Source organism: Galleria mellonella, unplaced genomic scaffold (assembly GCF_026898425.1).
Source record: "Galleria mellonella isolate WM207_F2 unplaced genomic scaffold, CSIRO_AGI_GalMel_v1 utg150, whole genome shotgun sequence".
NCBI lineage: Eukaryota > Metazoa > Arthropoda > Insecta > Lepidoptera > Pyralidae > Galleria > Galleria mellonella.
Genome location: NW_026442002.1, coordinates 2,325,653 through 2,338,074, shown reverse-complemented (window position 1 = coordinate 2,338,074; position 12,422 = coordinate 2,325,653). Strand labels below are relative to the sequence as shown.

At 36.5% G+C, this 12,422-nt stretch overlaps 1 protein-coding gene across 5 annotated transcripts; it reads left to right on the top strand.

Moving 5' to 3' along the window:
- Positions 1–51: 51 nt before the first annotated feature.
- On the top strand, positions 52–9,295 carry LOC113520923 (gastrula zinc finger protein xLCGF3.1-like). 5 transcript variants are annotated; one of them, XM_052892264.1, is made up of 8 exons: positions 52–465; positions 1,145–1,258; positions 2,572–3,081; positions 3,905–4,113; positions 4,745–4,795; positions 5,855–6,058; positions 7,311–7,416; positions 9,068–9,295. In XM_052892264.1, exons 3-8 carry the CDS (start codon positions 2,917–2,919, stop codon positions 9,125–9,127), a joined length of 795 nt encoding a protein of 264 aa, XP_052748224.1. In that variant the 5' UTR covers positions 52–465; positions 1,145–1,258; positions 2,572–2,916; the 3' UTR covers positions 9,128–9,295. The 5 variants fall into 5 exon arrangements, with proteins under 5 accessions (XP_052748224.1, XP_031767747.1, XP_026762149.1 ...); XM_026906348.3 differs by having other exon boundaries at positions 59–465; positions 2,781–3,081; positions 4,679–4,795; XM_031911886.2 differs by having other exon boundaries at positions 59–465; positions 4,679–4,795.
- Positions 9,296–12,422: the final 3,127 nt, after the last annotated feature.

The following is a 12,422-nucleotide window of genomic DNA, read 5'->3' as shown; positions in this document are numbered from 1 at the left end:
GCATGTTTCGTTCGCGTTGCCTAAATGTAATTACGATCTATACATAACTTTATATAAGTTAATGTTGTCTGATTTTAAATTATGATTCTTCAAAATGATATATTAATATATTAGAAAAAGAGACATTAATTTGTTCAACTAAATTAAATAATTTGTATTCTTAGTCTATGAACACAAAGGATCCAGCTGCATCCGGCTATGAAAATCTGTCAAATCGAACAGCTGATCTGATTTGTTAGCATCAGCTGATGTAAACAAAATACAAATATAATTAATTACATGAAATATTCTCACTGTTTTTGAGTCAAACAACTATAGTTTTTATTTAAAAATACAAAAATAAATGTCTATTTAACAATCATGGGTGATAATAATTATAATCTGTGTAGAATATGTTTAAAAAGCGATGAAATAAATATTGATTACATTTTATATAGAAAGTTTATGAATGAAATCGGTTTTGTGGTAAGTATTTTTTAAATTTAATAATAAGATATCTAAAGAAATATTACAAAGAGTAAAGATTCGATTTATGTTGGTATTAATAAATAAATAAAAAAAAAACTCGACCGATTTTAAAAATTCTTGTACCTATAGATAGATACATTAATAACGAGGCTTTGTTAAAAAAAATTATCTATACATGTGAGATTGGGATGGGCTAGCAACCAACCCCGGTCACGAAAAACTCACACTTTTACATAAATTATTGCTGAACTTTCAGTTATGTGATGTTTCAAATAAGTATCTAAGTTAATTTACCAGAGTATTGTATCATATTATCTCTGACCAGAGGAAGACTTTGTACAAAAGTCGTTCGCTTGGGCACTTCTGTCCCGTTCATGTTTCTACTCTGAAGCAGTTGTGTTTGCATGGCTGTGTTTCGGGTTGAAGAGTGGGATATGGGCAGTAAATTTACAGGGTACAGAGGAATAACAGCTGAGTCCTCAGGAATGGAACTCATGGGGGGTATCATGAGTAAAACAGTATACTCTGTTATGTCCATGGTACTGCTTATGTCTATAGGTGACGGTTACCATTTTCAATCAGGTGAGCCATCAGCTTGTTTGCCATTCTAAGTTGCATAAAAACACACAAACACATGAATGAGTTATTTTAATGATAAATTATGCTAATATTCTAGAATATACCAGAACGAGTGCCTCTATGCTTATGGTGCAGAGAAGCTATTAAGAAATCAACAATGCTAATATCAGTAGCAAGAAAATCACATAAGTTATTGACCAGCCATAATTTGGTAAGTTTTTTTGATGGTTGAAAATGGAATGGTAACCCCGCCTGCTCTAATGGAATACGCTGGCAGAGCACCAGTGAAGGGTGATCGATGAGGATGAAAACAGGTCAGTTAGCCCATCATGATGTATTCATCAGGAATGAACCATGATAGTTTCCAGGGGGAACTACAAGGAGGTCAACCTGATTGAGTATATTGCTAGCAATGAAATTTTTTGTCTCCATTACTAACAATCCCTTTCCCCCCATAATTTGGTAAGTTGAGAGGTCTCTAATGGATGATAATGTAATGGTGACCTAGCCAGCATAAACAGAGCACACCAGTGAGGTATGGTAGGTAAGGAGGAAAGCAGGTCAGTTTTTTTTAATGGGTGATAATGAAATGGTAACCCCACCCGCGCTATCCGTATACACCGGCGGGGCACCAGTGAAGGATGATAGGTGAGGTATGAAGCAGGTCAATTAGCCCATCGTGACGGATTCAACAAGAATTGTTCACAATGGTTTCCAGGGGGAACCACGTGGAGGTCGACCTAATAGGGCATATTGCTGGCAATGGGGTTGTCAAACTCCATTGCCAACAATCCCTTCCCTCCGAGTTAAGGGAGCGTGCTGTAGTAGGTTAGTTCTTACTGGCGGGACATTAAATGTAACCGGATGACGGCGCGAGCTAACATAACCATTCGATACTCGCAGTTGGACTGTCTCTAGCACTTGATGACCATTAATAATAACTTTTGCCCCCCATCCACTCCAGGGGATATCTAATATGATATCTAATAACAAAAAACAGGTGAAACCTGTTGTGGGTAATTTTTTATTGAATTTATGACAATAAACCAGCTGACTAGCTTTCATCTTCACCTGTGATCCCTCACTGGTGCCCCGCCAGTGTATAGTGCAGGCGGGATTACTATTTCATTTTTACTCATTAAAAAACTTCTGAGGAGCAATGGTTTCCATTAATGAGGTTCTTAACTTTGATTTTTGGTCTCTATCTATTTTTAGATAGAGACCAAGAAGTCGTTTGGAGAGGATGGATGAAAGAAGAATTACGAAAGAGATTTATCGAGCAAGAATGAATGGAGATGTCGGTAGGGGCCGCCTTAGACGGACGTATGTTGACCAAATAGGCGACGTGCTGATGAAGGGCCAAATTAAAAGTACCCGTAACTGGCGAGCGTGTATGAAAAGATTGATGAATGTGGAAGAAGCGAAAGAGGTTTGTTTGAATCGAAGCATTTGGCGTTCCATTGTTTCCGCCTATCCTAATGGGAGACAGGCGTGACAGATATGTATGTATGTATCTATTTTTAGACACCTACAGACTTCTCCACACATGCTATTAAAGGCATCTATGAATTGACATATTCTCGTAACATATCTGTAAATATACCTCCAAATGAAACAAATACCATAGACAAGGATGCAATAATAACAGACTCTGCTGAACACAATTCAAAAGAAGTATGTTGTATTACATTAAATAATTTGAATAAAGAACAAGATTCCATTGTTGATTATAGTGAAGAGACCATAGACTATCATGAAGAAGAAGAATCCAATTTAAATAAAGATGACAAAATAAATTAAATAAGACAAAATGATGGTAATTATAAAACAACAAAATTAAATAATAAACAACAGTATGATTATGAGGAAATGAAATTCGATGTTGAATATTTAAATTTAGAACAGCAATTAGCAGATATAGAAAAGAAGAGAAAGTCAGAAAAATATAGCAAAATGAAATATAAATGTCAATCTTGTGGGATTGGGTTCTTGACTATGGATGTTTTTAAAGAACATGAGTTAAGGCATAAAGAGGTATGTATTATCCTATGTAAAAATAAAGTATTTATTTTATATAGAAATGAAGTGGCGTGAATTTACTGGGTACAGAGGAATAACACCTGAGTTCTCAGGAATGGCAATGCATGGGGGGTATCATGGGCGAAACGGTATATTCTGTTATGTCCATGGTACTGCTCATGTCTATAGGCGACTGTAACCACTTTCCATCAGGTGGGCCGTCAGCTTGTTTGCTATTTTAAGTTGTATAAAAAAAAAATATGATGGAGGGGTACCAGTGGGATATGAGATGCGGATGAAGACAGGTGAGTTGGCCCATCTTGATGAATTCACCATGAATTAACCATATTGGTTTCCAATCTGACAGGATAATAAGACAGTGCAGATATCTTTTCCTTATAAAAATAGGGCATTTCCTTTAAATTTCTTTTATCCAACTTAGAATGGCAAACAAGCTGACTTCCCACCTGATGTAAAGTGGTAACCGTCGCCTATAGACATAAGCAGTATCATGAACATAACAGAGTATACCGTTTTGCCCATGATTGATGACCCCCCATGCATTGCCATTCCTGAGGACTCAAGTGTTATTCCTGTGTACCCTGTAAATTCACTGTCATATCCCACTTTTCACACCGAAACATAGCCATGTAAACACAACTGCTTCACGGTAGAAACATGAATGGGACAGAGGTACACAAGCAAATGACTTTTGTACAAAATTTCCCTCTGATGACTATATGATGGAAATATGCCATGTGTGACTTTATATATTTTAAATTATAGTTATTAAAAGAGAGTCTAATAGGAGTATAAAAGAAATATATATATATTTCAGACTGCCGGCCCCAATAAATGTATTGTATGCAACTTGAGGTTCAAGTCTCAAGATGTATTGTCTCAGCACAGTTTAGCACACAGACGTAAGTTTACGTGTCGAATATGTAGCAACACATACAAACGATGGTCGCACTGCGTCGCACATAGATACAAGTGTGGGGGTATTGTCGAGTATGTTGCTTGTGATACCTGTAAAAAGATATTTGGGTAAGTTACGGCGTCCTAACAAACAATTCCTTTTTTTTTTATACAAATTAAAATAAAATTAAGCTGATCCTGGATCTGGCCGTATAATTTTTTTTTTAATATGTATTTTAACGGTATACACTGGCGGGGCCCCAGTGAGGAATGATAGATGAGAATGAAAAAGCAGGCCAGTTAGCCCACCGTGTTTGCATGACTGTGTTTCGGTTTGAAGAGTGGGATATGGCGTGAATTTACTGGGTACATAGGAATAACACCTGAGTCCTCAGGAATGGCAACGCATGACAGGTATCATGGGCGAAACAGTATACTCTGTTATGTCCATGGTACTGCTCATGTCTATAGGCGACGGTTACCACTTTACATCAGGTGGGCCGTCAGCTTGTTTGCCATTTTAAGTTGTATAAAAAAAAGATCGACCTGACAGGGTAATTGCTAGCAATAGGACTGATAATCCGCGTTATCAACAATCGCTTCCACAGACAGTGTTGCCATTCCAGTTTCTACCATTAAAACATAATTCTATTAAAAGAAAAAATTACCATATTGTAAAATTCTTTATATACAGCGACAAACATTCCCTGAACATACATGTAAATGGGGTGCATAAAAAGGAAAGGAAATATCATTGCAGTGATTGCGATCGAAGATTCTCGAGCAAACAACGCCTCACCGTACATCTAAGGTGTGCTTTTTATTATATTCAATGACTAACAAACAAGCTTACGACCCGTCTGATGGAAGTTGGTAACCATCGCCTAAACTCGTGAACAATACCACAGGTATTACAGAGTAAATAAATCCTCGAAGGTGGTCTGTACATATATATATATATATATATATATATATATATATATATATATATATATATATATATATATATATATATATATATATATATAATCAATCAATTCAATAAATATTTTGTAAGTGTTGTTTAGTAAAATTTAATAATATAACGCCATCTAGTGACAGTAAAAGAATTACTATTACAATATTGTCGTAGTAGATGGCGTTGTAAATATAAAAGATAAAAGGATTAGATCTACTACTATATCATGCTTATTTTATAATTTAAGATTATACTCCAGTAAAAAGACTTGTATCAAAACAAAACCAGTTATTTTGTTTTCATAAGTAAACTATTGAACCGATTTTGATAAAATTTCTATACGACTAATCTGAATATTATACCCTTTTAAATATATAAAGATTTTTTCCAAATCGGTCTATAACCGACAAAGCTATAAGGTAACAAATTTAAAACTTACGACCAAATTAAGTATTTTGTTTTTATATAACTTAGAATGCCAAATAAGCTGACGGCCCACCTGATGGAAAGTGGTAACCGTCGCCTATAGGCATGAGCAGTACCATCGACATAACAGAGTATACTGTTTCGCCCAAGATACCCCACATACGTTGCCATTCCTGAGGACTCAGGTGTTAATCCTCTGTGCCCTGTAAATTCACTGCCCATATCCCACCATTCAACCCGAAACACAGCCATGCAAACACAACTGCATTACGGTTGAAACACAAATAGGACAGAGGTACCCGAGGAAACGACTTTTGTACAGAGTCTCCCTCTGGTACCTCCTCCTATTTTGAAATCGGTTGAAAAGAGTAATATATATAATATTATATAAGATATATATATAAGATATATATATATAAGAGTAATATACATTAAATAATAATAAAAAAATAAAAGCAAATTATTTATATTTTTATAACTTTTTAGGTCTCACACTGGTTCTAAGCCATTCTCGTGCGGGCAATGTTCTAGAAAGTTCTCAACGAATTCCGCTTTAAAATCTCACTTATTCACACATACAGAGGATAAACAATTCTACTGCGTCGAATGCGACACGCGATATAAAACCAAAAAGGGGTTGAGACGGCATTTCATGGAGTCCACGAGACATGTCGTTAAAGAGAGCATAGTGTATGTATGATAATATTTTATTCTCAAACATGCTTGGAAATGTGAGCATCATTTTGACAATGTTCTTAGAGATAAATCAAAATTGCCGTACTGGTCAGATACATGCGGGCAGCGGCCGGCAAAAGTTGTATGAAAATCCATATCTGTCGTGTTTTGTGGCCAGATAAAATCATATCTGCCCTGTAATTTAAAAATGGAATGACCTTTTACTTCGAAACATGGTTACCAAGGAGGTAACTAATAAAAGGTTTTATTTAAATTTCGAACTGGCTTGCAAATAGAAAGCTGTTTATTTAAAAAAAAAATAAAGGAACATTATGGCGCGTGAAAAATTATTATTGTTCGCTATTCGTCATTGAACTTAAAAAGTAAAATTATGTTTTTGATTTCCGCGCATTGTTTGAGAAAAGTACTAGACAAACCTTGGCCACAACTAGGCATTGATAGACTTACATATGTGTGCCTCGGCTACACCTCGGCCCACATTTGCACGTTCGTCCATCAATGCCTCAGTTGATGGCCGCTGCAGTAATGTACTATTTTTACATCTTTTTCTTCTTGTAGTGTTTCCGTAACTAGGCGAGTTTTTTTTAATAATAATTATAAGTGCCTATTTATTTATTTTTTGTTGTACACACAAAAGTTGTCGTACAAAGGCGAGCTTAACTTTAAAAAGGTGTCTATCATACCAATTGTGGAGTACAGGCCACATATAGATAGATAGATAGTCTTTATTGTTTCCTCCATAAGATTACAATAGTAAACTTATTATAAATACAAACAATTACGAGAAATAATCACAGTGAGAAAACAATGGGCGGCCTTATCGCTAAGAGCGATCTCTTGCAGGCAACCTTTGGATGGAGAGGAGTATTGTAAATTGTATTGTAAAAATCTTTATTGTACATAAGTCAGATTAAATACTAGTAAATGATCTAGTATACAATGGCGGTAGGAGTAATTATAAACAGTTTGATCGGAGGCACGATGAAAATTCTATTATTTCTTAAGATAGAGATATGATACATGTAATAATGTAAAATATATATCCCTACTCATTACATACACTTGTATACTATTATATATATACACACAGTATAAACCTTCCTCTTGCATCGCTATCATTTAAAAAAAAACTGCTTCAAAATTCTTTGCGTAGATTAAAGATTTAAGCATACATAGGGACGGACAGACAGCGACAGCGACATTGTTTTATACTATGTAGTGTTCATAAACAATAAATTTATTACAGTTTTACCTGTCCGGATTGCACGAAGAAATTTTCGACGAAGAAGCTTTTAGAGACACATATAAATATAAGTCACATGAATACATATCGCTGTGACTTATGCAATAAGGTACATCATCATCTTCCTACCAACACCAAATAATAATTGGGATAAGCCAATTATTGTTTGTGGTCGGCGTAATATGGTTTTATCCACATTACAAAAAGATTTGGCTTATAGTTTTACGACCGGCCGCCTGCCTGACGTCAACCCTCTTTGGGAGTCTTCTTTCTTATATTCTTGTCTTTTATTCTTATGCAATAAGGTACATACTTATTGTAATTGTTTTTCTATCTTCTTGACATTGTACTTTTTGTTCGTATGATTTTTAAAACTATTTTTATTGATCTAAGAATAGAAAATAAGAAATCAAATGTTTTACTAAATAAGGTGCTGTTTTGCGGAAGGTCATATCACTGGTTATTTAATTAGAATTATTTAATTTAATTCCGCCACCATTAGTATGTGTGTGACTGCCAACACTAGAAGATTGACCACCACTATTAGTATCAGAAGTTTTACATTCTTCCATATTACTTACCGTGCGTTTTTCTATACGACTTAGAATGGCAAACAAGCTGACGGCCCACCTGATAGAAAGTGGTAACCGTCGCTTATAGACATGAGCAGTACCATGGACAGAACAGTACACACACGTACTGTTTCGCCCGTGATAGCCCCCATGCGTTGCCATTCCTGAGGACTCAGGTGTTATTCCTCTGTACCCTGTAAATTCACGGCATTTAAAATTTTACAAGGCATTTAATTTCACGCACAACCACACTTTGGAATCAACTTCCAGCAGCAGTATTTCCGAGCCGATACGACAACATAACCTTCAAGAATAGAGCATACTCCTTTTTAAAAAGACTTCAATCTTTGACTGCTTTTTCGTCGACGTGTCGCAAAACTTACGTTGTACGTGTTTAGCAGAAATGGTAGTGGTCAATCTTCTAGTGTTAGCAGTCACACATAAGTACTAATGGTAGCGGAATTAAACAAAATAATTCAAATCTAATAACAAATGAATCTATATTACATTATTATATTTTAATAACTTCGGTCTTGCCATTTTTTATAATTTTACTAGTTGTTTTACCACTTATTGCGAAATATAAAAGTCGCGATTACAATACAGGGGTTGATCGTAAAACGATAAAAATTTAAAGTTGTATGTATTTTTCAATGCTAAATCATATTTAAACACAATTAAAAATTTTGTCAAAAAAATATAAAAAAAATTTTTAGGGGTGGGTCATCCTTATCATTGAGGGGTATAAAAAATAGATGTTGGCCGTTTCTCAGACCAACCGAATATGCACACAAAATTTTATGAAAATCGGTAAAGCCGTTTCGGAGGAGTTTGGTAACAAACACCGTGACACGAGAATTTTATATATTAGATTATTTCGTGCTTCGATGTTTATTTTATTTAAATACTTTTTTACCCTAATTTTCTTAGTAATTAAAGTTTGTTCCGTACAAGACTGTGATCCGTACACAAAATAAAAATTTTAAAATATTTTTTGTATAAAACGCCATCTAGCGATAATAAAGTCCTACAGTTATAATAACATTACACTAGATGACGTTATACATTTTAAACCAAGCGTAACTCGAGGACACGGACAGATGGATAAAAAAAATACTTTATTTTTTTACCCAGAGTATATGTTTAAAGATAAATACAATAAAGTATATCTATTCATTTCTTTTTCAGATGTTTTCAAACAACACAAACTTAAGAAAACATATACGATGTATTCACACTGTCGTGTAATGTTTGCCGCCATCTTAATTGTATTTGGCGGGAATTCGTTTCTGCAGATATTTTTTTAAGAAAATATATGTAGTTTATGGTTAGTAGTTTATGAATTAATTTGATGAAAATACAAAGATTAGATAATCCTGGAGAATGGTGCCTTATTAAATGACTATTGTACCCAGTGTTTAGCTTTTTTTTTTAATCGATCCATTGACCGTGGAAAAGACAGATAATTCCCCCCCCCCCTATATAAACTATGCCTAGTATATTTATGGGGTCAATATTGACCCCATAAAACCTTCACTCCTTTTTTACCAACATACTGAGGGGAAATGGATTGTTAGTAATGGGGTCTAGCAGTCCCATTGTGATCTTATCAGGTGAATTTTCCACGCGTTTCTCTCTGGAAGCCACTGTGATTAAATCTTTGTTGAATTCGTCACGATGGGTCAACTGAGCTGCTTTCATCCTCACCTACCATCTCTCACTGATGCCCCGCCAGCGTATACAGATAGCGCAGACGGGGTTACCGACCTATTTAAACTCATTAAAAAAACTTTTTTTATACAACTTTGAATGGCAAGCTGACGGCCCACCTGATGTAAAGTGGTAACCGTCGCCTATAGACATGAGCAGTACCATGGACATAACAGAGTATACTGTTTCGCCCATGATACTCCCCATGCGTTGCCATTCCTGAGGACTCGGGTGTTATTCCTCTGTACCCAGTAAATTCACGCCATAACCCACCCTTCAAACCGAAACACAGCCATGCAAACACAACTGCTTCACGGTTGAAACACGAATGTTACAGAGGTATCCAAGCAATCGACTTTTGTACAAAGGCTCCCTCTGGTGAGGGAGACTTTGTTTTCTTCCTTTACTAACTCCCAACGTACCTCTTCCTTTTTCCTTAATCCTTTCCCCCACACTGCAGGTGGCGGATATCACCAACAAATGCAGTATTAAGGAAAGCTGACGTCGGGAAGACGGCCAGTCAAATCAAAAGCCAAAACCTTGGGTAACATGAATAAAAACATTACTGGGGATGGTTCCGTGCGGTCCCGGCGTAGAATGGACCACATCTTCCTTTCCTGTGGGTTTTTTTTTATACAACTTAGAATGGCAAACAAGCTGACGGCCCACCTGATGGAAAGTGGTAAGCGTCGCCTATAGACATGAGCAATATCATGTACATAACAGAGTATACTGTTTCACCCATGATACCCCCCATGCGTTGCCATTCCTGAGGACTCAGGTGTTATTCCTCTGTACACAGTAAATTCACGCCATATCCCACCCTTCAAACCGAAACACAACTATGCAAACACAACTGCTTTACGGTTGAAACACGAATGGGACAGAGGTACCCAGGCAATCGACTTTTGTACAAAGTCTCCGTCGGGTGTCGTAAGAAGCGACTAAAGAGGATGAGGAATAGACAGCAGCGTCCCTCTTAAAAGATCTCGGAATCCTAATTGCTGTTGCCAACCCGCCTGCCAAGGGTGGCAACTACTGGCAAAACCCCACAAGGTGGACGCTTATGTTCAGCAGTGGTCAGTTAAAGGCTGATACGATGACGATGATTATATTTTTATTTATAATATATAAAAAATATAGATAAAAAATAACCAATAAATATAATTGAATGCATAGACTAAACCTTTTTTTTTTTAAGAAAGCCAAGGACTTAAAATTCTTAGCGGTACGCGTGTAGGATGAATTTGGGTGAGCTATGCATAATAATAACAGCGCGACGGACGGAAGCAATAACTTTAATAACCCACGCCCATATTGCCGGCTTACGGTTCAATTTTAATTAATCCTTACCAATATAGCTAACTGGCTTTTACAGGTGACTTCGGCCGCGTGACCGGGATCTGGTGATCTACCATGAAACGAAATTTCGAATTTTCGCGCTCAATTTCGTGTTTTTGTTCGTACCAAAATCGATCTAGTAAATGGAGCTTAACATTTCGTTCATCATAAATCCTATCCTAATAGTCCAGATGAATGATATTTTAACATTTTTAATAATTTTGAACGGCATGTATTATGTAATTTTAGCATCAAATTTCTGTTTCGTTCGTGCCCGAAATTTCGGAAAATATTTCATGGTAGGCCCTCTGGTATCCTTACCGGTCCCAAAGGTAGGAACAGTTTTTTTTAAAGATGTCAATGGAATGTTCTTTTCGCCTGCTGTAACGGTATACATCGGCAGGGAACCAGTGAGATTTAATAGGTGAGAATAAAAAGAAACAGGTCTTTTTTTAATAGGTGATAATGGAATGGTAACCCCACCTGCGCTTACGGTATACGCTGGCGGAGTTCCAGTGAAGGGATGATAGGTGACGATGAAAGCAGGTCAGTTAGCCCATCGTGACGAATTTAACTAAAATTAACCAGGGAGAACCGCGTGGAGATCGACCTGATAAGGTGTATTAGTAGCAGTGGGTCAGTTAGACCCCATTACTAACAATCCCTTTCCCCCTGAAAAGGCAGGTCAGTTAGCCCATCGTGATAAATACAATTAGAATTTAACACGACGGTTTCCAGGGGGAACCACGTGGAGGTCGACCTGTTAGGGCATATTGCTAGCAATGGGACTGGTAGTCCGCATTACTAACAATCCCTTCCTCCTCTGGTAGAAACAGTTAAAAAATACACTCTTACTCCCCCCTTAAGTGGAGCAAACTGCGACGCAATGGTGAGGACCGCATTGAAAACTGTTAAACCGTTACTGAGATTAGCGCGCACAAACGTACAAACAAACAGACAGGAAGGCAAAAATTTAAAAAATCGTCGTTTTGGGTTCTTTTGCGTCCATAAAGCCCCCCTATAATAGTTTTTCTTATATATCTTCTATGTACAGACAGCGACCAGTTACGATTTTATTATATTTATTGATTCCACATTGTCAAATTGAAATATTAATTGGGTCATCACCATCATCGTCATGTCAGCCATCATCTGTTCACTGCTGAACATAGATCTTGCCCTTTTAAGGGGTTTTGCCAGTAGTTGCCACGCTTGGCAGGCGGTTTGGCAACAATTTTGGTAGTTAGGCTTTTGGTGATGTTTTAAAAAGGACGCTGATGTCCATCCTTAGATAGATAGATAGATAAACACTTTATTTGAGCCATTTATGACGCACGTAAATTAACAAATGAGTTTATACAATCAGATTATTTACACTTTTTTTTAATATAAAACAAAAGATAAAGTATGGAAATATGTTTTCACCAAGTGTGTCGCAGTGACTCAAACAGGCTACAGCTCAGTGATAGTTCTGCTTAAAAGGAAAGGAAGG